Source organism: Beta vulgaris, chromosome 3 (genome assembly GCF_026745355.1).
Source record: "Beta vulgaris subsp. vulgaris cultivar EL10 chromosome 3, EL10.2, whole genome shotgun sequence".
Classification (NCBI taxonomy): Eukaryota; Viridiplantae; Streptophyta; class Magnoliopsida; order Caryophyllales; family Amaranthaceae; genus Beta; species Beta vulgaris.
The window spans coordinates 5,766,023-5,790,176 of NC_079204.1; the positions used below are offsets into that span (position 1 = coordinate 5,766,023).

The following is a 24,154-nucleotide window of genomic DNA, read 5'->3' on the forward strand; positions in this document are numbered from 1 at the left end:
CTCAATTTGACGATATGCATCAGCATAAAACTAATTTCAACGTTCGATTGAATTAGTATGTATAATGAGTTCTGAGCTTTCTGACTTCGTCACTGCTATTATATGCGTAGATAACATCCTTGCATGATGCAAAAGACTATGCATGGACCAAAGCACCAAGGTTTTGGGGATTGGAATTTTGTTTTTAGATGTAAAATTTGATGAAATTTGGACTTGAAACTAAAGATATCTAATGTTTGATAACAAATTTGAATCGGAACAACAATATTGGAGTTAGTTTTGGAGCTTGGGCTTATAACTTAGGTTCTGTTCGGTATTACTATGTTTTTCTGTTTTTTGGTTTTTTTGATTTTCAAACTCATATGATAAATGTCCTATAATGAATAAAAAATTAGTCAAATTTATTGGGAACATGATGATTTTGAAAACTGGCAACTGAAAAGTGAAAATCACTTTTTTGGTTTCCAGTTTTTGGTTTTTAGTTTTCAAAAAAATTGAAAACTAAAAACAGAAAACGATAATAAACGGGCCCTTATCAACTCGTTTTTACTAATCAGAGCGCAATCGGATTTGATCTCTTATGTTGTTTTGTGATCACTGGTCGGGTCAATTTTCTATAGGAAAAAATATATTATTTATCGAAAGTCATACAACATTACTATATATAGTCATAAGTTAAAGACAACAATTACTAATAGCTTTAAATTTTAGTAAGCTCCAAAGCCTCCAATATGCATACTATAAATAACACTTTACAATTTCCATGATTCCACAAATGTAGTCAATGCCGCATAAGATGAGCCTCCTTCATTGAGTGCATTCCTAGCCTTAGCTTTCAGATCCAATATTCGTTTCCTTATCACATCCCCATCTTTTGAGTCCAAAATTTGCTTAACTCGCTTTTCAATCTCACTCGAACTCACAAATCGATCTTCAGACTCATTCATTGGTAATGCAATCCCTATTTCCTCCACAAGCGAGATCTTATTAAATCTTTGCTCGGCATAGAGTGGCCATGCTACTAAAGGCACCCCAGCATTAACCGCCTCTATAGTCGATTTCCATCCACAATGAGTTACAAATCCACCCACCGACTCATGACCCAACACCGCAATTTGTGGTGCCCACATCTTGACTATATAACCCCTATCTTTAGTCCTTTCCAAAAACCCATTTGGAAGTATCGAATCCAAATCCGATTCAAACTGACTAGATGGTGCCCGAACAGCCCACAAAAATCTCACTCCACTCTTTTCCAACCCAAAGGCTATCTCCAATAGTTGCTCCTTAGAAAACACACCTTTACTCCCAAAAGCCAAATACACCACACTTTTACTAGGTTGTGAGTCAAGCCACTTAAGACACTCGTGTCTTTGATTTTCATCTTTATTCTCCCCACTATTATCACCGTGATTCTCAATAAAAGGACCAATGCAATAAACTGGAGGAAGTGGAGTATTAGGGAGACAAGTTCCCTGTTTCAAAGCCTTCATAGCTTTAACCTCCAATGACTCAAAAGTATTAATAATAATCCCATCACATTTAGGCAAAGTTTCAGCCATCTTAATGAACTCATAATAACTAACACCACGATCAAGCATAGGCTCTATCATATGATCAGCAGGAACAGAAAACAACCCAGGAATCTCAAACGAAACCTTTAGATTCCTATAAGGCTCAGAGGTGATTTTGTCGAATACCGGGAAGTTAAGGAAGAAAGCAAGAGCTGAAGCACTAGAAGTGAAGAAAAAGAAAGTGGGTATATTAAGGGATCGAGAGATTTCAAGAGTAGGGTAACTAAGAATAAATGCAGAAATTGGAGATGACACAGATAGTGATTGGAGGGATTGTAGAACATTAGAGTTGTTATTGCGAATTGTTTCCAAAGTGAGTTGTTGTTGATCTTCGTAGTTTGAAGGGTTTAAGAGAGGAACAGAAGGGAGAGAAATGAAGGTGATTGAAGGAAAAGATAAAGACACAGAAGAGATGTAAGAAGAGTAAGAGCTAGTAATAGAAGGGAGATTATTTGGGATAAGAATGATAATGGAAGAGATAGATGATGAGTGAGTTAGGAGGAGTTTTCCAAGCTCTACCATAGAGGTTAAGTGAACTATGCCTGGTGATGGGTAAAGTACTATTTTCTCCATTGATGTAAAACAGAAGAAATTTTAGTTTTGAACTGTATAGTATATGGGATTGAATAATGGTTTATTTGTACATTTAATATTCAACAAAATACTACTATGGCACACTTTCTTGGAAGATTGAGCATCATTCATTAGTGATTTGACTGGTGGACTATGAAGAACTACTCAAGACTGAAGAGTCAAGAAGATGATGTAATCCATGACCTTAATAATAATTCATCTACAGCTACTAGTCTACTAATTTACGTATTTCCTCCATTCTGAATTAAGTGAAGCGCAACTTTTATTCATGTGACAGTTTTTTGAGAAAAAGTGTTCCGTTTATTTTATAACGGAGAAATTTATTCTTTTTGGTTTCATGGTAGTATCTTAAAGAACTATTAATTGATTCTTCCTTTATTTTTTCCCCTTAGGTTTATGCTAGTAATGACTAATGAGCAAGGCTAAAAATTACTTGATTTAGTTCCTCCAATATTTAGAAATCATTACATCATTAGACTAATTATACTTTCCTTTGATCTTAGCTTGTATCATGAACTATACTTGGATAGAGTCGTATATCTCAATATACATTTAAAAAATATCAATTTTCATAAATTTATTATTAATAATTGAAATTTTCAATGGTTAAAATTATACACCGAAGACATAAAAAACTTTTTTCATGTAATGATCATAAAGAATATAAAATGTTGATATCTTGTGAAGATATACGAAGGGGAAATTTTAACAAGATGAAGTAAAAATTAAAAAGGGTCAAAGTATATTATAGAAGTAGTGCCAAAAATCAATATACTTCATTCGTTCTGTTTTAAATGACACTATTTATTAATCAATTTTGACTTCCATTTATCATCATTATATAAAGAAAACACATAGTCAAGCGGGTCTTGTTAGATTCGTCTCGATGCATACTATCATATTATAACTTTTTAGAATTTTTTACGTGTGCACAACTAAAGATATTAATAAGTAAATAAGCGCTTTCAGGTTGCGTGAAAAAGCAATTGTTTCATTTAAAACAGAACGGAGGAAGTAGTATAATTGACAAAAAGAAAGAAATACATATCACAACTTTAACAACATAGCGGATGTAAAAACTTACACACCTCTCATGTCCATGTGTAAAGCATGTGTTGGAGCGTGTAATAAGATTATTGGAAAAGAATCATGTGGCTTGGAACGAATATGTGGATGTCTTTATGCTCATTTCGAGACAGTGTTAGGTTTCACGAGAAATGAACAAATGGCCGGGGTGTTTAGAGGCTTTTCAAGCCAACACAAATGGTGCCAAGCACCCGCGCAACGTTATAAGTCACGTCAGCTTTCCTAGGAACGTTTTGGGAATAAAATATGCTCAGGCCCGAATAAGTCCAAAAACGTCCCAAAAACAGCCAAAATTGAAGGTTATAATACATGGTTTCGGACTTTCTCGGGGTCCGAGCTCCGAACGCCACATGATACCTCCTAGGGGCATGTGACGTCATCGGAAAACAGTCATGTGGCTTGGAACGAATATGTGGATGCCTTTATGTTTATGTGGAGACAATTTTCGATTTCTTGAGAAATGAACAAACGGGGTGTTTCGAGACCTTTTGAGGCAACACAAATGGTGTCAAGCACCCGCGCAACATTACAAGTCACGTCGGCACTCCTAAGAATGTCTCGCGAGAAAATATGACCAGGCCCGGAGAAGTCTAAAAATGTCGCATAAACAGCCACAATTGGAGGTTATAATACACACACTTTCGGATTTTTTCGGGGCCGAGATTCGAACGCCACGGGATACCTCCTAGGGATATGAAAGGTCATTAGAAATGAGTCATGTGGTTTGTAACAAATATATGGATGCATTTATGTTCATTGCAAGGTAATTTTGGGTTTCACGACAAATGAACAAATGGGGTGTTCAAAGGCTTTTTCAAGGCAACACAAATGGTGCTAAGCACCCTTACAATGTAACAAGTCACGTCGAGTTTCCTATGAATGTTCCGGGAGAAAATATAACCAGACCCTAAGAAGTCCAAAAATGTCCCAAAAAACAACCAAAATTAAAGGATAGAAGTACCAAAAATGTCCCAAAAAACAACCAAAATTAAAGGTTAGAAGTAGTAAAAAGAAAACTAACGGTGACCCAATTCGATTAAAATTTAGCCGAACTAATACTACATCTGTTCTTTTTCTATTACAACGTGTTTGGACACAATTTTTAAGGATTTGGAACAACTGAGTAGTTTAGTATAAAAGTAACTCTTTAAATAACTAGAGTAGGAGAGAAATCATCCTTAGAAGATAAAAGCAATTTCATAAGGCAAAGTGAGTAATTTATGATGGTCTTAATAAGTAAGGGCGATATTGTCAATGAAAGTTATTTTTTATACCAAAATTGGAATTGTTGCAATAAATTTGAAGCTACCCAAAATAGTAATTATTGTAATATAAAAAGAACGAAGGAAGAATATTGTAACCTCGTGTCATGTGCGACGTTTGTGATTGATGGATTCTAATATTCCCTGAACTGACACTGGTGCCCTATTAGGTTGGTGCAGGAATGCATTAAGGCGGCCCGAATATGTTAAATATTTCAATATTTGGGGTTATAATTTTGTTTCCCTCTATTAATTAATACATATACAACGGCAAAAGTTTTTTGGCTTGAGTGTTGAACTTGACCAGATTTTTATGTTCCCTCTAATCTCAATTTTTTTTTTTACCAATTTGTCATTAGACCAAGTTTTTTTACTAAATTGTCATTGAGGCTCAATTTTTTTTTAACCAATTTGATTAATTCACCGACTTACGCATTACGAGAACATACTATGGCTCGTGTATACACAAGAATATACACAAGAATTTGAATTCTTATTCGAATAGTTCATCTAACAATAACCGTCATTAAAATTTGCAATATAGGAGAAGATTTGTACCTTTTGAAGCTAAGGTTAACATAAATAGGCCCATGCATATCGTCAATTGCAGCCCTATAGGCCATAACCAGTTGCTAACCGTTCTAAACTTCTAATTATATTACTCCTCCGTCCTATAATATAGTACTTGTTTCTTTTTTACATGGTCTCCAAGACCTAACTTTGACCTTTAATATCGTCGATTTCGTATTAATAAAATATATAAAAAAAGTTGATGTTATAAAACTACATCTTTAGACGAATCTAACACGATTCCACATGAATATGTTTTTTATATATACAAATGAGAACATTCGGTCAAAAAATTTAAAGTTTGACCCACCAAAAAATGAAGTAGACACTATATTATGGGACAGAGAGAGTAGCATTTTCTAGACTAAGCAAAGCAAATCCAGATAAGCTTTGTAAGGTTAAAAAAAGGAATAGCCACTAGTAGCCACCACCGGTTCACAATTCATTTTAGTCTTAACGGCCCGTTTGGTAGTCGTTAATAAATTGCGGTAATGGAAATGAATTTAAAGTGTAATTTTATTAGGAAAGCATCCTTAAAATTTCCATGGAAAAGCATTTTTTCTCCATGGGCAAGCAATCTCACCCCTAAACTTGTGTTTTTGTCTCCAAGGGGAAGCAATTTTCATTACCACTCATTACCACCTACAAGGTGGTATTGGATGGGAATGAAAATTCAACAAGGAAAGTGGACACTTTAGGATAAATTAGCATTACCATGGGAATGGACAATGATATTTTTCACAAATTTACACACAAATTCATTCCCATTACCACCATTTATAACCAACTACCAAACAGGTCGTAAGAGTATAAATCAAATACAATAATTACTAGCCACTTTAAATATCAATAAGCTCCAATATGCAACATTACAATAATAAAGTCTTACAAATCATTGCACTCCCTTCATCGTTTCCATGATTCCACTAATGTAGTCAATGCAACATGAGATGAGCCTCCTTCATTGAGAACATTTCTAGCCTTAGCTTTCAAATCCAACATTCTTTTCCTTATAACATCGCCTTCTTTTGAGTCCAATATTTGCTTAACTCGCTTTTCAATCTCACTCGAACTAACAAAGTGATCTTCATATTCATTCATAGGTAATGCAATCCCTATTACCTCCACAAGCGAAATCTTATTATATCTTTGCTCGGCATACAATGGCCATGCCACTAAAGGCACAGCAGCATCAATCGCCTCCAAAGTCGAGTTCCATCCACAATGACTCACAAATCCACCCACTGACTCATGACCCAACACGGCAATTTGCGGTGCCCATAGCTTAACTATATGACCCCTATCTTTAGTCCTATCCAAAAATCCTTGTGGAAGTATCGAATCCAAATCCGGTTCGAGTTGATGAGAGAACGCATCACCCTTATTCTCACTAGGTGGTGCCCGAATAGCCCATAAAAATCTAACTCCACTCTTTTCCAACCCAAAGGCTATTTCCCATAGTTGCTCCTTAGAAAACACACCTCTACTACCAAAAGCCAAGTACACAACACTTTTACTAGGTTGTGAGTCGAGCCATTTAAGACACTCGTGTTTATCTTCATCTTTGTTCTTCACATTATTATCACCTTGTTTCGCAATCAAAGGACCAATGCAATAAACAGGAGGAATTGTAGTACTAGGAAGACAAATTCCCTGTTTCAAACACATAACAGCTTTAACCTCTAATGACTCAAAAGTATTAATAATAATCCCATCTGATTTAGGCAATGTTTCAGCCATCTTAACAAACTCATAATAACTAACACCACGATCAAGCATAGGTTCTAGCATATGATCAGCAGGAACAGAGAACAACCCAGGAATCTCAAATGAAACCTTAAGACTCCTATAAGGCTCAGAGGAGATTTTGTCGAATACCGGGAAGTTAAGGAAGAAAGCAAGAGCAGAAGCACTAGAAGTAAAGAAAAAGAAAGTGGGTATATTAAGGGATTGAGATATTTCAAGAGCAGGGTAACAAAAGAAATCAATAATAAAAGCAGAAATCGGAGATGATACAGATAGTGATTGGAGTGATTGAAGAACATTGGGGTTGTTATTGCGAAGTGTTTCGAACGTAAGTTGCTGATGATTTTCGTAGTTGGAAGGGTGTCCATGAAGAAGAGGAACAGAAGGAAGAGAAAGAAAGGTGATTGAAGGAAAAGATGAAGAAATAGATGAGATATAAGAGGAGTAAGAGCCAGTAATAAAAGGGAAATTTGGGATGAGAATGGTTATGGAAGCTTGAGAAGATGAGTGAGTTAAGAAGAGTTTACCAAGCTCTACCATGGAGATTATGTGGCCTATGCCTGGTGAAGGGAAAAGTACTATATTCTCCATTGGTGTAAAACACATATTAATGTAGGAGAAAAGAAGAAGGAAGAAGAATTTTGAGCTTAGTAGGTGAAATTAGTAATGTGTTAAATTTTAATGGTGTTGTCATACCATTTTATCAACCAAGATATTTATAGAAGGTTTCTCTTCTGGCTCACTTTCTTTCAAGATGAGCTTCGTTAGTGATTTCAGCTGTGGTGTTTGAGGAACTATGGTAGAGTGGAGATTGAAGACTTGTAAGATAAAATGGATGACGATGTAATTTATGACCTTAATAATGAATTTATTGACAGATTAAGATATTATAATCAATGCCTAGAATTTAAGGTAGTGATTGCCACTGGTGTGGGTTGGGCGGGCCGGACCGTGGGCCATAGCGAGTTGGGCTGAAATTTCACGGTCCAGGACCGAACCATGAAATTCATGGGTTGGGTGGGCTAGTACGCGGGCCAAAAAATCTTGGCCCACACCGGTTTGTTACCGATTTTTCACAATTTGGGAAGCGATTCGTGGGTCTAGTGGGCTGGATCGGGCTGGCGGGCCGGTATGAGAATTTTTTTAAAATTATTTAATCATTGAAATTGTTCATTATTGTTACATGAAATCTTTAGAATGAATTAAAATATATACAATTATTAATAGGAAAATGATATACATAGCCCTTAGGGCTATGTATAAGAAGCTTAAAATAGAAATAAAAATTTGAATCAAGCATTTATTACCTCAAATGATGTGAAATTTTGTCATGAATTCATAAACTGTTTTCATTTTAAGACATGTATTTAATGCTTATATGTAGCCCTAATTAATATTACCCTTAAGGCTACATATAACATTACCCTAATTAATATTAATGAATAATTTCATTATTTTAAAATTTGATTAAATTATAATATATACAATTTGATTAAAATATATACAATTTGATTTAAATATACACAATTTGGTTCGATATTTACTTGGACTGGGCTGGTCCAGTTCATGGTCCGGGCTGGGCAATTTTAAGAAATCTGGCTCACGATCCACCCACCAATTTCACGGTTCGAGTTGGACTGGACCGGGCTTTTTGCGGATCCGGCCCGCACGACGCACGAGGTAGGCTGGGCTGGATTAGCCTGCACTGTTGGCCTTCTCTAAATTATATGGTGTACCGAAACTTTAAATAAGCTGCTCATGAGCAACTCAACTCAACTCGGCTCGAAACTTAGCGAGCACGAGTCGAACAACCCTCTGCTCTTAATCGACTCGCTCGATTAACACCCCTAGTAGTTATGAAGACCATGTGATTGCGATTTCTAATATTCAACTAGTCGTTAAGCAAATGGACTGCGCTTCTCTTCAAGCGTTTACCTGCAGTCAACTTGGAGCTATGGTCATTGTTCATCAGTGCAAGTAGCCAACCAAATCGCCCCCACATTTTGTCTTCCTACGTTATTATTATTGGAGTCCTACAGCAACTAATATAAGGATCTTCCAACACCACCTCAATTTCGTCACATGCGTCCCCGTAGTCCCTACTTGGCTTCCCACTATCTCAACTATAATCTCTTCGACTCTTCCTTTGATCATCGTTGATGACGATTGAGGCATGACGTCGTACATCTACTTGCTAGTTGCTACGTTTCTTAATAGAAGCATCATATCGATTTTGTACATTATTTGAATAAAATCATTGAATATATTTCATAACTATTTTGTAAAAATAAATGTACTTATCTTAGTTATTGTTAGGTTAATCTCAATATACTTTTTCTAAATATTTTTTTTTTTTTAAATTTAATAGTATATATTAGAAAAAATTAATGGTTAAAGTTGTATATTTGATTCATGTATCCCATCAATATGACGTATCTATTAAGGACAGATGAATTATTTGAAGATATTATCTAATAGTAAGATGAAAAATTGAACTATTATTCACCCGATGACTTAGAAGAGGATATATCAGCTACTATTACTATATAGTACATATAGAACACGTATCAATTGAGCTATTATTCAATCTTAGTGGCTGAATGAGAGATTGAAAATGATAGACATCTTATTGTATTACTTGAAAAGTCTATTGTACATAAACCTCGAAGTATGCATTATGTAGCACATATTTGGCAAACATTCACACGAAAGGTACGTTAGAATTTCCATTTCGCAATCAATTTAATAGTTCTTCTAACAATAATAATTGTCACTGCTTTCTTGCAGCAATAATACGTCCAATTTATTAAAAGAGACTCTTTTTATACTGTCTTTTTTTTACTTGCGCACTACATATTTCTTATATTGGTGTTTATTTTTACTTGCTACATTTTTCATAAATGAGTTTGTTTTTATTTGTCATATTTGTTTGTTTGGTAGTTAGGACCCACATACACCAAAAATTATTTGTATTTCTCTTTAATTTTGTCATTTTCTTATCTATAACTCTTAAATATTTATCATTTTTCAATAAAGTTATGGTCGCCACCATATTTTTTCTCCTTTCTTAAATATTTGTAACCACAATAACATAGCAAATAATTAAATACGGATTGGAGGGAGTAAAATTAAAATTTGAAAGCTATATAGTAAAATGTTTTTACCATTCCAAGTTTAACATAAATAACAAGTAGCACCATGCATATCATCATGCTAAAACAATACCATTAACCAGTTGCTAACCATTTTAATTAAAATAAAGGAATTTTTGGTTAAAACACCCTTATGTTCGGTGATTTTTAAAACAATCTCCCTTTTGTTTTTTTTTTTGAAATGAACCCCCAAACGTTTTATAAAAATTTTGGTTGCACCCCCAAAACCTAACTTCCGTCAAATCCAGACGTTTGTGGGGCCCACCTATGCTATTTTATAACAACCACTTCATCCCAAATCAGGATATTCCCCTCTCACAACGGTCATTTCCGACACCCCCAAATTGAAGCTTCTAATCCAAAATTTCAAACGGAAAATTGCAATTCCACTCTCAATTGACAATTCCTGACATCCTTCAAATCAAGTAAGTGTTACATTCATTTCTAGGCATTAAATTTTGGGTAATTTTGCAATTCTAGGGTTTATTTGCTTATTTTAATTTGGGTTGATTGTTCAATTAGGGTTATGTCAACCAAATGCAATTGTCGAATTCATGCTAAGATTTTGAGGTCATGGACGCATGACAATCCTGGGAGGAGTTTCTATGCCTGCAAATTCTCAGATGTTCATACTGGAAGAGAAGGGTGTGGATTCTTTGGATGGGTTGACAAGAATCAGGAGGAGTGGCAGAAGGTGGTCATTAATAAATTGGTACTGGAGAAGAGGTTGTTGACACATGAAGTAACATTTTAAAAGAGTGAAATCGCAAGGATTCAAGACACTAAGCCAAAGGTGGAAATTTTGGTGGTGTTGAACAAAAAATCATGAGCATCAAAAAGGCAAAATGCACCAAAAAATTGTGGATTTATCACTGGATTGTTTGTTGGGGTAGTTGCAAGTTTTTTCATTTTATTCCTCATTGTTAATGTAATTTTTAAAGAGAGAGAGTGCTGGATAAGAGAGACTGAAAGAGGAGATGAAAAGGTGTAGATGATGACAAGAGAGAGATGCTGAATTTCTGACTGAAGCAAATGAGAGAGATGAAATCAGAAACAAAGGAATGAATGAGAGAGATGAAGAGGTTAGTTGAAGGGTTTATTACCTAAGGATACAAATGTCATTTCACGCAACATTTAGGAGGGAAAATGGAAAAAAGGGCCCCACAAACGTCTGGATTTGACGGCAGTTAGGTTTTGGGGGTGCAACCAAAATTTTTATAAAACGTTTGGGGGTTCATTTTAAAAAATAAAACAAAAGGGGGATTGTTTTAAAAATCACCAAACATAAGGGTGTTTTAACCAAAAAATCCTAAAATAAACATATTAACATTTTTTTAAGACTAATTTTGTCATTTTCTTATCTATAACTCTTAAATATTTATCATTTGCCAATAAAGTTATGGTCGCCACCATATTTTTTCTCCTTTCTTAAATATTTGTAACCACAATAACATAGCAAATAATTAAATACGGATTGGAGGGAGTAAAACTTAAAATTTGAAAGATATATAGTAAAATGTTTTTACCATTCCAAGTTTAACATAAATAACAAGTAGCACCATGCATATCATCATGCTAAAACAATACCATTAACCAGTTGCTAACCATTTTAATTAAAATAAACATATTAACATTTTTTAAGACTGAGATAAGCTTTGTAAGTTGTAACATTGGTTCCCAACTTAATCTCAAATATATTATAACCAATGTTAAAAGTAGAGCTGTAAGCATATTAACATCAAAGGGGATGTAGCTCAAATGGTAGAGCGCTCGCTTTGCATGCGAGAGGCACGGGGTTCGATCCCCCGCATCTCCAAATTTTGATTTTTTGCTAAAATTTTGTCTTATACTCGAAGGTTTTGTAAGTTGTAACTTGTAAGTCTTGCCAATGCTAAAAAGATTTTTTCCAAAGTTGAGTTTCACATCATCTTTGTGATTGGCTAAGCATAACGTGCAATATACTCTTAACTAATTGACTTTTCATATAACCAAATAATTTCGCATCATACTATCACAATTCTGTTTTCTTTTATAGTTCAACTGTTCAAGTGTTACTGGAAATGAAATGTGTTCTTATTATGAAAGAAATTATTTCTGCTATGAATTGTCAATCTGTTTGTAATGTAATGCACAATTGCACATTATGTTCATCGGTATACAACATAATGTGTGACGACTCATCGCCTTCCTTATATAACCTGTGTGAGCATGTTAGCTAGTTTGTTGAGAAGGGAGTAGGAGAAGCAAGGATTATTGTATAATAAAATTTGCTCCTATGCTTATGGTATCACGTTTCTATTTTGTTGTTCGTTAATGATAACTAGATATTTTTACAATCTATGAGTCTTGTAAAAAAACACTCTTCTTAATATGAGATAAATATTTGACACAACAACAATAACAAATGACGGACATATATGTTCATACTGCAACTCGCTCACCCTTATTTCTAACCAATAGAGTTTTGAGAATAATAGAGAAAAGGCATACAATTCTTTTCCGAAGTTCAATATAACTCAAAGCTAAAGACTACTAGCAACATCAATTTTTTTTATAGGAGCAACTTCAAATTTTAGTAAGTTCTAATATGCAATTCGACTAGTGAGTTCCCTTTATTTTTTCCATGATTCGACTAATGTAGTCAATGCCACATGCGATGGACCTCCTTCATTGAGCGTGTTCCTACCCTTAGCTTTCAAATCCAACATTCGTTTCCTTATAATCTCGCCTTCTTCCGAGTCCACAATTTGCTTAACTCGTTTCTCAATCTCACTCGAACTCACAAATCGATCTTCCGATTCATCCATTGGTAACGCAATCCTTATCTCCTCCACAAGCAAGATCTTATTAAATCTTTGCTCGGCATAAAGTGGCCATGCTACTAAAGGCACACCAGTATCTACTGCCTCTAAAGTCGAGTTCCATCCACAATGACTCACAAATCCACCAACCGACTCATGACCCAATACCGCAATTTGCGGTACCCATGACTTAGCTACATGGCCTCTATCTCTAATCCTATCCAAAAAACCATATGGAAGGATCGTGTCGAAATTTGGCTCATCCTGATTTGAGAATGCATCACCTTTACTCTTACTAGGTGGTGCCCTAACAACCCACAAAAATCTAACTCCACTCTTTTCCAACCCAAAAGCTATCTCCCATAATTGCTCCTTAGAAAACACACCTCTACTCCCAAAACCTAAGTACACAACACTTTTACTAGGTTGTGAGTCGAGCCATTTAAGACACTCATGTTTATGTTTATCTTCATCTTTGTTCTTCACATTATTATCACCTTGTTTCGCAATCAAAGGACCAATGCAATAAACAGGAGGAATTGTAGTACTAGGAAGACAAATTCCCTGTTTCAAACACATAACAGCTTTAACCTCTAATGACTCAAAAGTATTGATAATAATCCCATCAGATTTAGGCAAAGTTTCAGCCATTTTAACAAACTCATAATAACTAACACCACGATCAAGCATTGGTTCTAGCATATGATCAGCAGGAACAGAGAACAACCCAGGAATCTCAAATGAAACCTTGAGATTCCTATAAGGCTCAGAGGAGATTTTGTCGAATACCGGGAAGTTAAGGAAGAAAGCTAGAGCAGAAGCACCAGAAGTGAAGAAAAAGTAAGTGGGTATATTAAGAGATTGTGAAATTTCAACAGCATTGTAGCAAAAGAAGTCAATAATAAAAGCAGAAACTGGAGATGATACAGATAATGATTGAAGGGATTGAAGAACATTAGGGTTGTTATTACGAAGTGTTTCGTATGTAAGTTGCTCCATATTTTCATAGTTGGAAGAATCTCCATGAAGGAGAGGAACAGAAGGAAGAGAAAGAAAGGTGATTGAAGGAAAAGATGAAGAAATAGATGAGATATAAGAGGAGTAAGAGCCTGTAATAAAAGGAAAATTTGGGATGAGAATTGTTATAGAAGAGAGAGAAGATGAGTGAGTTAAGAGGAGTTTAGCAAGCTCTACCATGGAGATTAAATGGCCTATGCCTGGTGATGGGTAAAGTACTATTTTCTCCATTGATGTAAAATTTAGTGGAGGAGAAAGTAGAAAGAACTTAACTAAGATGAAGTTCTGAGTTTGGTTGAGGAAAAACTTGATATCAGAAATTTTGTATGATGGTAATTGTATGGTAACAGTTTATCTGTAAATAAAATATTTGAATGATGTTCCTCGTGGCTTACTGGCTCCCACTGTCTTCGAAGATTGAGGATACCATGAGACTATTACCGATTACTCTTATCTTTTGGGTTTATTGTAGTATATATTACGTTTATATTCCTTTTTTTTTTTTAACAAGGAAAGAAAAAACTAGGAAGACAGGAGTTGGGCTACCCTAAAGCATCCTTACAGATGATTACAGCGAAGGATAAAACAGGAACATCAAACCAGTAGGTAGTGGTAGTCGAAGAATGACCCCGATGCACCATCTAGTCTGCAGCCGCATTGGCTTCCCTAAACAAATGACAAATTTGCACATCCACAAAGTGACCCAACTCTTGATCTGTGTCCAAAATAGAGGAATGAATCTTCCATGGAATCTTCCAACAAAGGGGCTAAGTCCCTTGGTATTGACAAGCTGATTGTAGAAGGTGACAATTTGGCAGTTATTAATGATGTCAAACGTTTATATTCTTTTAGTTGCACCATTTGTTTTTTTTTTATATTTGGTCGAGATGTTTGTTGAGTGTAAGTGAAAATTATAAAAATTTGACATTTTAAATTTTTTGCATTATGATGAATCAAACAAGACCTCACTTGGGTTTTTTCCTTATATAATGGTACGACCGTACAAAATAGCTTAACACGAGTTGATGAATAGTGTAAAAAAAAAAATGGTGCAAGCCGTGTAACTAAAAGAAGGAGAGTGATTGAGTGACCCTTATGGTTGCCAACCCTCTTATATTAAATTTTCATTGGTTAGGAATACATTAAAATATTATTTTTATATCACTTCTCTCCTTATTTATTATATATAATTAATATTTTATTTTAATGTGTCTAAGAGGGTTGGCAACCCTAAGGGTTACTCAAACATTTTCCATTGAATTGCATATCAGAACTCTTACAGTTATAAGATCAATAAATTTTATTCATATCACATTAATTGCCTGACAACAATTGAATGACATATCAAAGTGATATATCTATTACACTTCCTCCGTTTTGTTTTAATGCAATAAATGAATATTTTATATCTCATAAATAATACACGTCTGTTACATTTAAAGTAAAACGGAGAAAGTATACTACTTTAATTTTTTCGATTATAATCTCAAATTATTGGATATTTGATAAAAATCCTAAAATTCCCCAAAATAAGCTAGTAGGAAACGTAGAGTTTATATTAGGCTGCCCTCAGGGATAGGAGTTAGCTCAAGTGGGTAGAGCGCTCCCCCTTGACCTCTGATGTCAGGGGTTCGATCCTTACTCCCAGCATTATGTTGGGGTATTTCCTTAACATGATATACATGCCTTACCAGTCAATATGTTGGTAATCCAAATGAAGACAGAAGTGTAGCCCATTTTTGACTGATCGTTGAGAAGTGGACTACGCTTCTCTTCTAGGCAATTGTTGTGGAAAGTAAGCTATGTTGATTGTTTAGTGCCAGTGCCACTAGTGATTACCCAATAAATGCACCCCAGATTTTGTCTTTCGCTGTTTCCATAATTAATGGACTCCCACCGAAATGATAAACGCTCATTATTGGTGGGCAACGTGTAACGATAATATTGTCATTTTAACACATACTTTTTTTTTTTTTTGAGGGGTCATTTTAACACATACTACTATATACATACAGTGTTGATTTCACGATAACAAGTGTCTTTGACATATAAGCAGGAATTGATTTATCAATAATCAGTTTTATAAAAACAAATTTAAATTCTTATAAATAATCAATTGCATTTTTTCAGAAAAAAGTTAACGACATTTTACTTTTTATCAAATACCACATGTTCATTATTTGACAAAAGGTTACCTTAAATTTTATTTAATCAAAAAGTTTTTCTTTTACATAAAGGTAACTTTAAAAAAAAAACTAATAATTGTTTTCAATGCCCAAAGACTATAAACGTTTTATCATTGCTCCAAAGCAAGTAATCAACTACCAAAAGCACCTCGCTTTCGTCAATGTGTGACCCCGCTTCCTTTGGCTTTTTATTGTTTAATATTTTCTTTACATTATTGATAAAATAATTTTTTAATTGGTAAGATGAAAAACACTACTGAACTAACACCTCGTACAGGTGTAACCAGCCAGGTTTGCGGGTCAAACACCTTAGAAACGATATGATAAGGGAAACCTCGCCATAAAGAATCCCCATGACTTTTGAAGTCATGAGTCCAAACCTTTACCACTATACCAGACAAATTTACATAGCACACACGCCCTAAGGGGGTACATATACCCAAATCTAGACAAGAGTTTGCATTCCAATGAGACTAATTGGTCTAAACCACTGTTTCCAGCAGCATAATTCTTCAATGCCATTGATGAAACATTCAAGGGTTAAAAAGGAGAAGATTTATATACCCTTAAAGGTTAGAAGGTTAGCATATACTGGTAGTATTATAAGCACCATGCATTATGCATATCATCGTTTTAGAATGGAACACCACAACCAGTTGCAAACCATTGAAGATAATTAATATATGAACATTATGCAACACAGCCACATAACCCTTTGCAAGGGAAAAGAGATACCAGTTACCACCACTATTTCACAATTTTGTACTCAAATAATTAACCGAAAAATTGCAAAAAATTATAAGGGAGACCAGAGGTTTTGACGCTCAATATTCCAACTGAGACAACAAAACAAAAACAGGAAACCTCAAATTCATGGAGTTCGATCAAATACCCAACAAGTAGTCATTTTGGCAAAATAAATACCAAACTGAAGACAAATAGCAGACCAAAAAACTGCACAGATTTTATATAAGAGGGCACAAAAACTTAGTATTCCCATTTCTTCATCTCCATGCCGTCAGGAGGGGTTCCCTCTACCTTCTTCGCTCCCACATCTTTCCAGTTTGTTGACAACACTGTACCATTCGACTCCACCTGTAACAACACAAAAAGCAATTAGTTCTCCAGAAACTAAGATATATGTACTGCAGATGCAAAACATAGCTCCGCAGAACAGACACGGTTTTGGTGTAAATAAAATTAATACGAAATAATCAGATTACATAAATCAATGAAATGAAAATTCAAAGGCTTACAAAGGATTTCTGCATGGCTCTTCTTGTGTCCTCATCAGCATCTCGATATATGTCCTGGAAAAACTTGTTCAAAGCTGCATCACCATCTAATTTTTCATCTTTCTCCTGTTAAATGAGGCCCAATTTGCACAAGTGAAAATCAAGGCTTTCAATTTCATAACGACAGTATGACCTGAAAGTGCAAAAGAAGAGACCCAACAAAAAAGAACGTGGTCGACAATGATGATTCTTTTATCGATTAATCTAAGCTCAAAATACCACCAGATATCACTGACAAGGCAGTTCTCTGCATGCATGGGATCTTCAACCCTCCATTCTCCTCCCTGGATTACTTGACTCCCTGTGTCAGTGTTTCCAACCCACAGACATCCAAGAAAGAACACACCCCCAAAAAGGAACAAACACAACCTCACACACACCCAAAATAGAACACATACAAATTCCCTCTTTTTTTTCCCTATTTATTGTGCTAGATTCAAGTGTGATCCTCTAACGGGAGTAAAACTAAAAATTTACAGAAGAGGCAAAGGTAGAGTAGACAGTAAATTGTCATCACTTTACATATTAGAACTTAGAAGTGCCCAACCAAGCACCATAAAAAACTTATATGAACCTGGTCCACACTAAATTAGTGTGGACCTAATACTAATTCATGTAATTTATGAAAAAAGGATCACTATATAAAAAAGTAGATATAAACAAGGAGTAAATATAGATATCTAAAAAGTGACTATATAAGAAAAAAATAACGTTACTATCTCACAAAGTGAAATTTTCATTATGATACAATAATGTTAAAAAGGGTGACTGTATAAGAAAACTATCATTAAATTAGATAATAACATATTAGCGTAACTTTAAATTTTAAAAGGTAACTATATGAAATAAAAGTGTCACTATATCATATAGGTGACTTTGATCCACAATAATATTAGTATGGACCATGTCCATACAAGGCTCCTAAACACCACCTCATGTTTTCTTCTCTCTTCTTTTTCCTTTGTCCTTTATTTAAGAGGGGGTGGGGGGGGGGGGGGGGGGGTGGGTGGAGACATTGCTTAAGAAGGCATTAAGCATACCTCTTTCTTCACTTCGGCTTCTAATTTGTCCCAGTCCACTCCCCTATGTTTGGACGACGGATAAGAAGGCCTCTGTGCAGCTGCAGCAATTCATTCATTAACATTTCATTATTAGTATAAATTCAATTATCCAACACATACATATATATATATATATATATATATATAATATATATATATATTATATATTATATATATATATATATTATATATATATATATATATATACTATATATATATATATATATATATCATACAACTAAAGCACCAAAAAGCAAAGAAAAAAGAAAGAACTGAGATCCTGGGGTAGGTATAACCAATAAGAATGACAACATAAACACACACAAACAAACTTCTTCATATAAAAAAAAAACCCGAGATTTCAAAAAAAAAAAAAAAAAACCCGAGATAAGCAGGTTAGTATGACAAGCATCACTAATTTAAAATAGCATCAGATTTGATACCGATCAAAACTTGATCACAGAACACAATAACACATTAACTTCTTTACAACTTCAGTTTTATCACTAATTAAACCCCTTCCACAGAAACAGGCAACATCATTTTCAGACACTATATGGAGTTGGGGAGTGATTCCTTCCACATTTCCACTGAACGGCCCCAAACATTGTAGTAGTAGTAAAGCGGGCTGTGAGGGGAGTTTGAAATACAAAAAAAAAAAAATTACAGGAAAATGTTAAGTTCAATCACTGACTTAAAGAAAAAACATAGGGAAATAAGTTCATTGGTCAGGTGCCCAACAGCAATTCACTTACGCGTTGATATGTTTATCTTCTGAGGAACAGCAACATCCTTGGTGAATTCCAAAGAAGTCCATTGTATTGGTTCAGCTTTTGCAAGCCGGATTTCAATTTTAGTAGACAAGACTTCGTATCTGCATTTGGCTGGTATTATCTGCCAGGATAAACACGCATTATAACCCCAAATTCTTCATTTTACATACGTACACTGTTTTAAATTCAATTGTTCAAAGAAAAAGCACAGCAAACTTTTCCGTATTTTCATCACAGCTATATGTATACAAGACTAACATATTTCCTCCGTTCTTTTCTAAGTGCAACATTTTGACTTTTTCACTATTCACACTTCAACTTTCGACCTTCTATAGTGAATAATACATAAGAAAAAACAGTCATATGTGATCTTATTTGATTCGTCTCAATGTGTATTTTCTAAATATCTCATTAGCATAACTTTTACAAATATATAACTTAAGATATTAATAGTCAAATCATGTATCGGCAAGTGTAAATACCCAAATGTTGCAATTAAAAAAGAACAAATGAAGTATTTCATTTCCAACAAAATATTCTAGCAACTTATGCTTATAATATTTGATGGGCAACAACAAAATCACAAGCCACAACGAAAAGATAGCTTTATGTGATTTACCTTCCCATATAAGCGGGGCTGAAGATGGTATGGTTCTTCACCAGGAACATCAATGGTAACGCTAAGCTGGAAAGCAAATAAAACATTATAAGAGCCATGCAAACAAAAAAACAAACCGGTAACAAGTTCTCCCGACGTGATGCAGCAAGGCTATCAGAAAAGACTCACAATTTGTTCACCATAGTCAACAGCAACATTTTTGGCTGGTATACCCTTAGCAAAAATAGTTACTACTACTTCCTCAGGTTTCTGATAGAATTCATGCCTGTAACATGGCCAAAGAAAAAAAAATTACAGCCTAAAAGTTGCGCTACGCTAGTAAAGAATTCAAAAACAGGCAAGCATGATAATATCAGGGGAGGCAAGAAGCACCTGAACTTCGGTTTTGACACTGGCACAACACTAGCTGGACTAGATAGACCATCAACAGCAGGAGCACGGGCTACTGGTGCAGTGATATTATCTAAATCTGATCCTTCAACTACAGTGTTTCTGGTAGTACTTTCAATAGATGGCTTAGATAAACAGGCATTTTCCTCTGCAAGTAACAACATGGAGTCACAAGGAGATATAACGGATTGGATGTAGCCTGGCTCTATTAATTTACTTAATCTATCCTAAGATATATACGTCCACCGTACAAGATTATCTACAGGGTATAATCAAGATGAATACAGTCTTGTGCTAACTACAAAATAATAGAAATTGGAGAAATCAGCAGGGTTTGAATGTAATAGAAGGATACTTCAATGTGAAAAAAGCAGTAATTAGACAATTTTTACAAGTTACTTCAGGACCTCTATTTTTAAAAAGACGAAGACGACATTGAGACTTTTAAAGTGTGAAGACAATACACTTTTCATTTCTCTGCAAACAGAAGATGGACCATGTGTCAACCAGACAGACCACTCAGAGGTTGAAACTTGAAATAGCTCCCATGATAATTACACCTTAGATAGCAAAAGTTTATTTTCTTTTCAAATAATCATGATTGAGTAACATACCAAAGATTCACAAAGAATAATAGCAGGTATAAAAAAGAAGCAATGCCACGAATACAGGGTCCCAGGACCTTATGAATTTATGATACACACAAGTCACAAAAGCAATGCCTTGTTGCAGAACCTAAATAAGATAATACCAAAGCAAATTAACTAAGATACCTGCAATAAGTTCATCACACTCCTTGATAAAATTTGTAAACCTCGAGTCTTCAGGTGCTAAGGTAGATCCTGCTTCGAAAGCTGTTTTGGCAGTTTGATACTCCTCGAGCTTCATACATGCAATACTGCACAAATCCAATAAATCTATCAATATTTTCTAAAAACAAATCATCACATAATCTATCAATTCAGTGCCACTCAAAAACTAAATGTTGCTATCAGCACCAAATCATCAGCAATCAGCACAATAGGCTCTACAAAAGCAATTAACGCCCAAATACAAGAAAACTTAATATGCATTCACCAAATCTCTATATAACACACAATACACCACTTAGTATTGAAGTTCAGTAAAAGAGTGCAGAAAACAAACCCTTTCCGTAGGTATGCCTTAGCCATTGAAGAATCCAATTGAATCGCTTTGTTCGCATCCGCAACCGCCTCTATACATAAACAACAACATTGTAAGATACCATCTTCCACACTGTAAACATAGGCTAAAAGTTACGATAAGAAAACACGAACCTCGCGAATTATTTCCATGTGTTCCTATGTTTCTTAAGAAGTAACAGAAAGAATTTTACAAGGATCTTAAAATTATATTACTAAACCTAAACCATTGTTGTCTAGGTTGAAAATACATTTTCGTATATAAATACGAACAAATTCATAATCATCGCATAAATTCGGTTAAACTCAAGGAAATCATACATATATAGAAGAAATACAGGTCAATCTAGCAAGACTACAGAAAAACCAGTAAAATTCCAAAAAAAAAAAAACACATAAATTACAGAAATTAAAGCACGAAACAATAATTTAGTACTGATATATATAGAATCAGTTAAGTAAAAACTTAGGAATTCGTAAAAACAACAAAATTACAGAGCAAATCTGGTATTAATGCACAAAGAAAAGATAGAGAAAAAGAGATGAACCAGTGAAGTTGGAGAGTTTAATGTTAGCTTGAGCACGATCGGCATAAAGTTCGGAGATGTTAGGGTTAACATCAATAGCTTGAGAGTAAAGTTCAACGGCTAATTCGAAGTGGTCATCGATGAAAGCTTCTTTAGCTTTCTTCTCTAGATCCGTCGCCATTGTTGTCGAACTCTCTGGAAGGTTAGCAAGTGGGGGGAGACTTGCAGAGGGAGGAGAGGATTGACTTGAGAGTTGCGAGTGATAATAATTGGAAATAGACAAATAGTATATATTTATAATAGATGTAGAAGGAGAGGGATTCTTTTGCTAGGAAATGAGGGTGGGAAAGGGGTTTGAAAAGTCGACGACTCTAGTACTAAATGTAGAATTTTGAAGAGTAATAGCCTAATTAACTCTAATAAATAAATATTATTTGTAAGGTATAAAATATTATTCCCTTTATATTTTTTATTTTTCTCATTTAGAATCTTGACACTATTCACAAATATATAAGAAAATATATAGTCAGGTGGGGTCTTGTTTGATTCGTCTCAATGAGTACATTATTAATATTCAATTATTATAATTTTTACAAATATGTAATGAAAGATATATAATGTAGAATAAGTGCATTGACAAACGTGCAAAGTCGAAGTAGGAAAGATAAAAAAAATATAGAGGGAGTATGTATTTTTTTTCATTAGAGTTATTATATTACTGAGGAAGTATGAATACCAAGATCTTGGCCTAGTGGTTAAGATTGAGCTGTTGCCTGTTGTAAGGGGAAAATGTTTGAGTAACCCTTAGGGTTGCCAACCCTCTTAGACACATTAGAATAAAATAGTGATATGTATGTAATAAATGAGGAGAGAAGAGATATAAAAATAATGTTTTAATGTATTCCTCACCAATGAAAATTCCCATGTGGTTACAACTTCCCATGTAAATATAAGGATAAAAGAGGATTAAAAAATGTTTAATGTGGGAATTGCAGGAATAAAAATATCATTTCTAAAATAGAAATATGAGAAACAAAAACAATTTGGGACAGAAACAATGAAATACAAGCACTATAAATTGCAATAGAGGGAGCATCATTTATCAAAAATATCATATCATGTAAAAAGAACATGTAATACTAGTAACCAAAGATTATCGATTCCCTTTAAAAAAAACAAAAACAAAGATTATCAGTAAGGAAAGAGTATCCAATTATTATATGAAAACTCTCTTTATATAAGTGGAATTATATGTTGCTCTGAAGCCAAATTTCATGTGTTTTTAAACCCACAAATACAACAATCTGACTTGCATGGATCCAGTTAATGTTGATATTAGTCTATATCAGGCCAAAAGTACGTATCATTTCTGAACAATCCATTATATCATTTAGAAATCCACTATATCATGCAAAAACTCACTATGTCATTTAGAAACATATTATATCATGCATAAACTACTAGTACATCATTTATATAAACAAATCCACTATATCATTTAAAAACCCACAAAATCATGAACAAACTCACTATATCATTGAAAAACATACTATATCATGCGAAAACTACATCATTATGAACAACCCACTATATAATTCAAACACTTACATATCATGCAGAAACTCACTATATCCTTTAGATACACTCATTATATCATGCAGAATCTACATCTTTGATCTTTTTATAGGTCAAAGTTAGAAGTGATCATTTTGGCCCGGCCCGGCCCGATTTGGGGCAGTTTTTTTTGGCCCGAATAAGCGGGCTTTGGGCACAAAATTCCGGCCCGAAATTTGGCTCGACCCGACAATGGGCAATTTTTCAAGGCGGGGTCCGGCCCAAACCCGGCTCAGCCCAGCCCAGCCCATGATCACCTCTAGTTAAAGTATGTGTCACGATAAACTAAACAACATATATCTTCCTGCACGTTAAAACATTAAATATAAACTTTCCACTATATTGCATATAATTTCACTATATATTTTCCGTTAATAAAATTCATCATATTGTACATAAGTTCACTACTTTACTATCTCTCTATAAAACTCACATTATGAAGTTAATATCAATTACCAGCCCAATGCACACTTAGACACTTAGTGCACTGGTACCATTTAAGTGTTTTTACAAATACAAGCATGCACAAACCACCCCAAGGAAAACAATACAAAAAAAAAGACAAAAAGAAAATAAAGAAAACGCCTAGATTACGTTCATTCTTCGTTTTAATGTGGTTTCCTTTTAGGTAGAGTGTTCATAGAATAAATGGACATAACTTTATCATGGCTTGTATTGTAATGCCATTTTAAGTTAGAAGACAAATAAAGGTTAAATAACTATT

The 24,154-nt window shown here is 34.5% G+C and overlaps 4 protein-coding genes and 1 non-coding gene across 5 annotated transcripts; 1 reads left to right on the forward strand and 4 right to left on the reverse strand.

Annotated features, from left to right (window-relative positions):
* Positions 1-610: 610 nt before the first annotated feature.
* On the reverse strand, positions 611-2,422 carry LOC104888344 (UDP-glycosyltransferase 88B1). The gene has a single exon (XM_010673283.4). The coding sequence runs from the start codon at positions 2,145-2,147 to the stop codon at positions 753-755; it is 1,395 nt and encodes a 464-aa protein (XP_010671585.2). The 5' UTR covers positions 2,148-2,422; the 3' UTR covers positions 611-752.
* A 3,421-nt stretch (positions 2,423-5,843) lies between these two features.
* Positions 5,844-7,690, reverse strand: LOC104888345 (UDP-glycosyltransferase 88B1). The gene has a single exon (XM_057393527.1). The coding sequence runs from the start codon at positions 7,436-7,438 to the stop codon at positions 5,993-5,995; it is 1,446 nt and encodes a 481-aa protein (XP_057249510.1). The 5' UTR covers positions 7,439-7,690; the 3' UTR covers positions 5,844-5,992.
* A 4,037-nt stretch (positions 7,691-11,727) lies between these two features.
* On the forward strand, positions 11,728-11,800 carry TRNAA-UGC (transfer RNA alanine (anticodon UGC)). The gene has a single exon. It is a non-coding gene; the product is annotated as a tRNA-Ala (tRNA).
* Positions 11,801-12,330: 530 nt separating this feature from the next.
* Positions 12,331-14,239, reverse strand: LOC104888346 (UDP-glycosyltransferase 88B1). The gene has a single exon (XM_010673285.4). The coding sequence runs from the start codon at positions 14,031-14,033 to the stop codon at positions 12,597-12,599; it is 1,437 nt and encodes a 478-aa protein (XP_010671587.2). The 5' UTR covers positions 14,034-14,239; the 3' UTR covers positions 12,331-12,596.
* A 2,415-nt stretch (positions 14,240-16,654) lies between these two features.
* LOC104888347 (protein SGT1 homolog B) lies at positions 16,655-22,097 on the reverse strand. The gene is made up of 10 exons (XM_010673286.4): positions 21,838-22,097; positions 21,273-21,342; positions 20,900-21,024; positions 20,109-20,274; positions 19,905-20,001; positions 19,737-19,802; positions 19,100-19,238; positions 18,324-18,403; positions 17,245-17,349; positions 16,655-17,083 (listed from the first exon to the last, which is right to left on the reverse strand). Exons 1-10 carry the CDS (start codon positions 21,995-21,997, stop codon positions 16,976-16,978), a joined length of 1,116 nt encoding a protein of 371 aa, XP_010671588.2. The 5' UTR covers positions 21,998-22,097; the 3' UTR covers positions 16,655-16,975.
* Between the last annotated feature and the right edge of the window lie 2,057 nt (positions 22,098-24,154).

Bases quoted from the DNA above. Each gene is read 5' to 3' on its own strand.
- LOC104888344 (XM_010673283.4), bottom strand. From the start codon at position 2,147: ATGGAGAAAATAGTACTTTACCCATCACCAGGCATAGTTCACTTAACC.
- LOC104888347 (XM_010673286.4), bottom strand. From the start codon at position 21,997: ATGGCGACGGATCTAGAGAAGAAAGCTAAAGAAGCTTTCATCGATGAC. The intron at 21,343-21,837 runs GTTCATCTCTTT...GTTTATGTATAG, and splicing joins TAAACTCTCCAACTTCACTG to AGGCGGTTGCGGATGCGAAC. The intron at 19,803-19,904 runs GTGAGTCTTTTC...TTTGCTTTCCAG, and splicing joins TTGACTATGGTGAACAAATT to CTTAGCGTTACCATTGATGT.
- LOC104888346 (XM_010673285.4), bottom strand. From the start codon at position 14,033: ATGGAGAAAATAGTACTTTACCCATCACCAGGCATAGGCCATTTAATC.
- LOC104888345 (XM_057393527.1), bottom strand. From the start codon at position 7,438: ATGTGTTTTACACCAATGGAGAATATAGTACTTTTCCCTTCACCAGGC.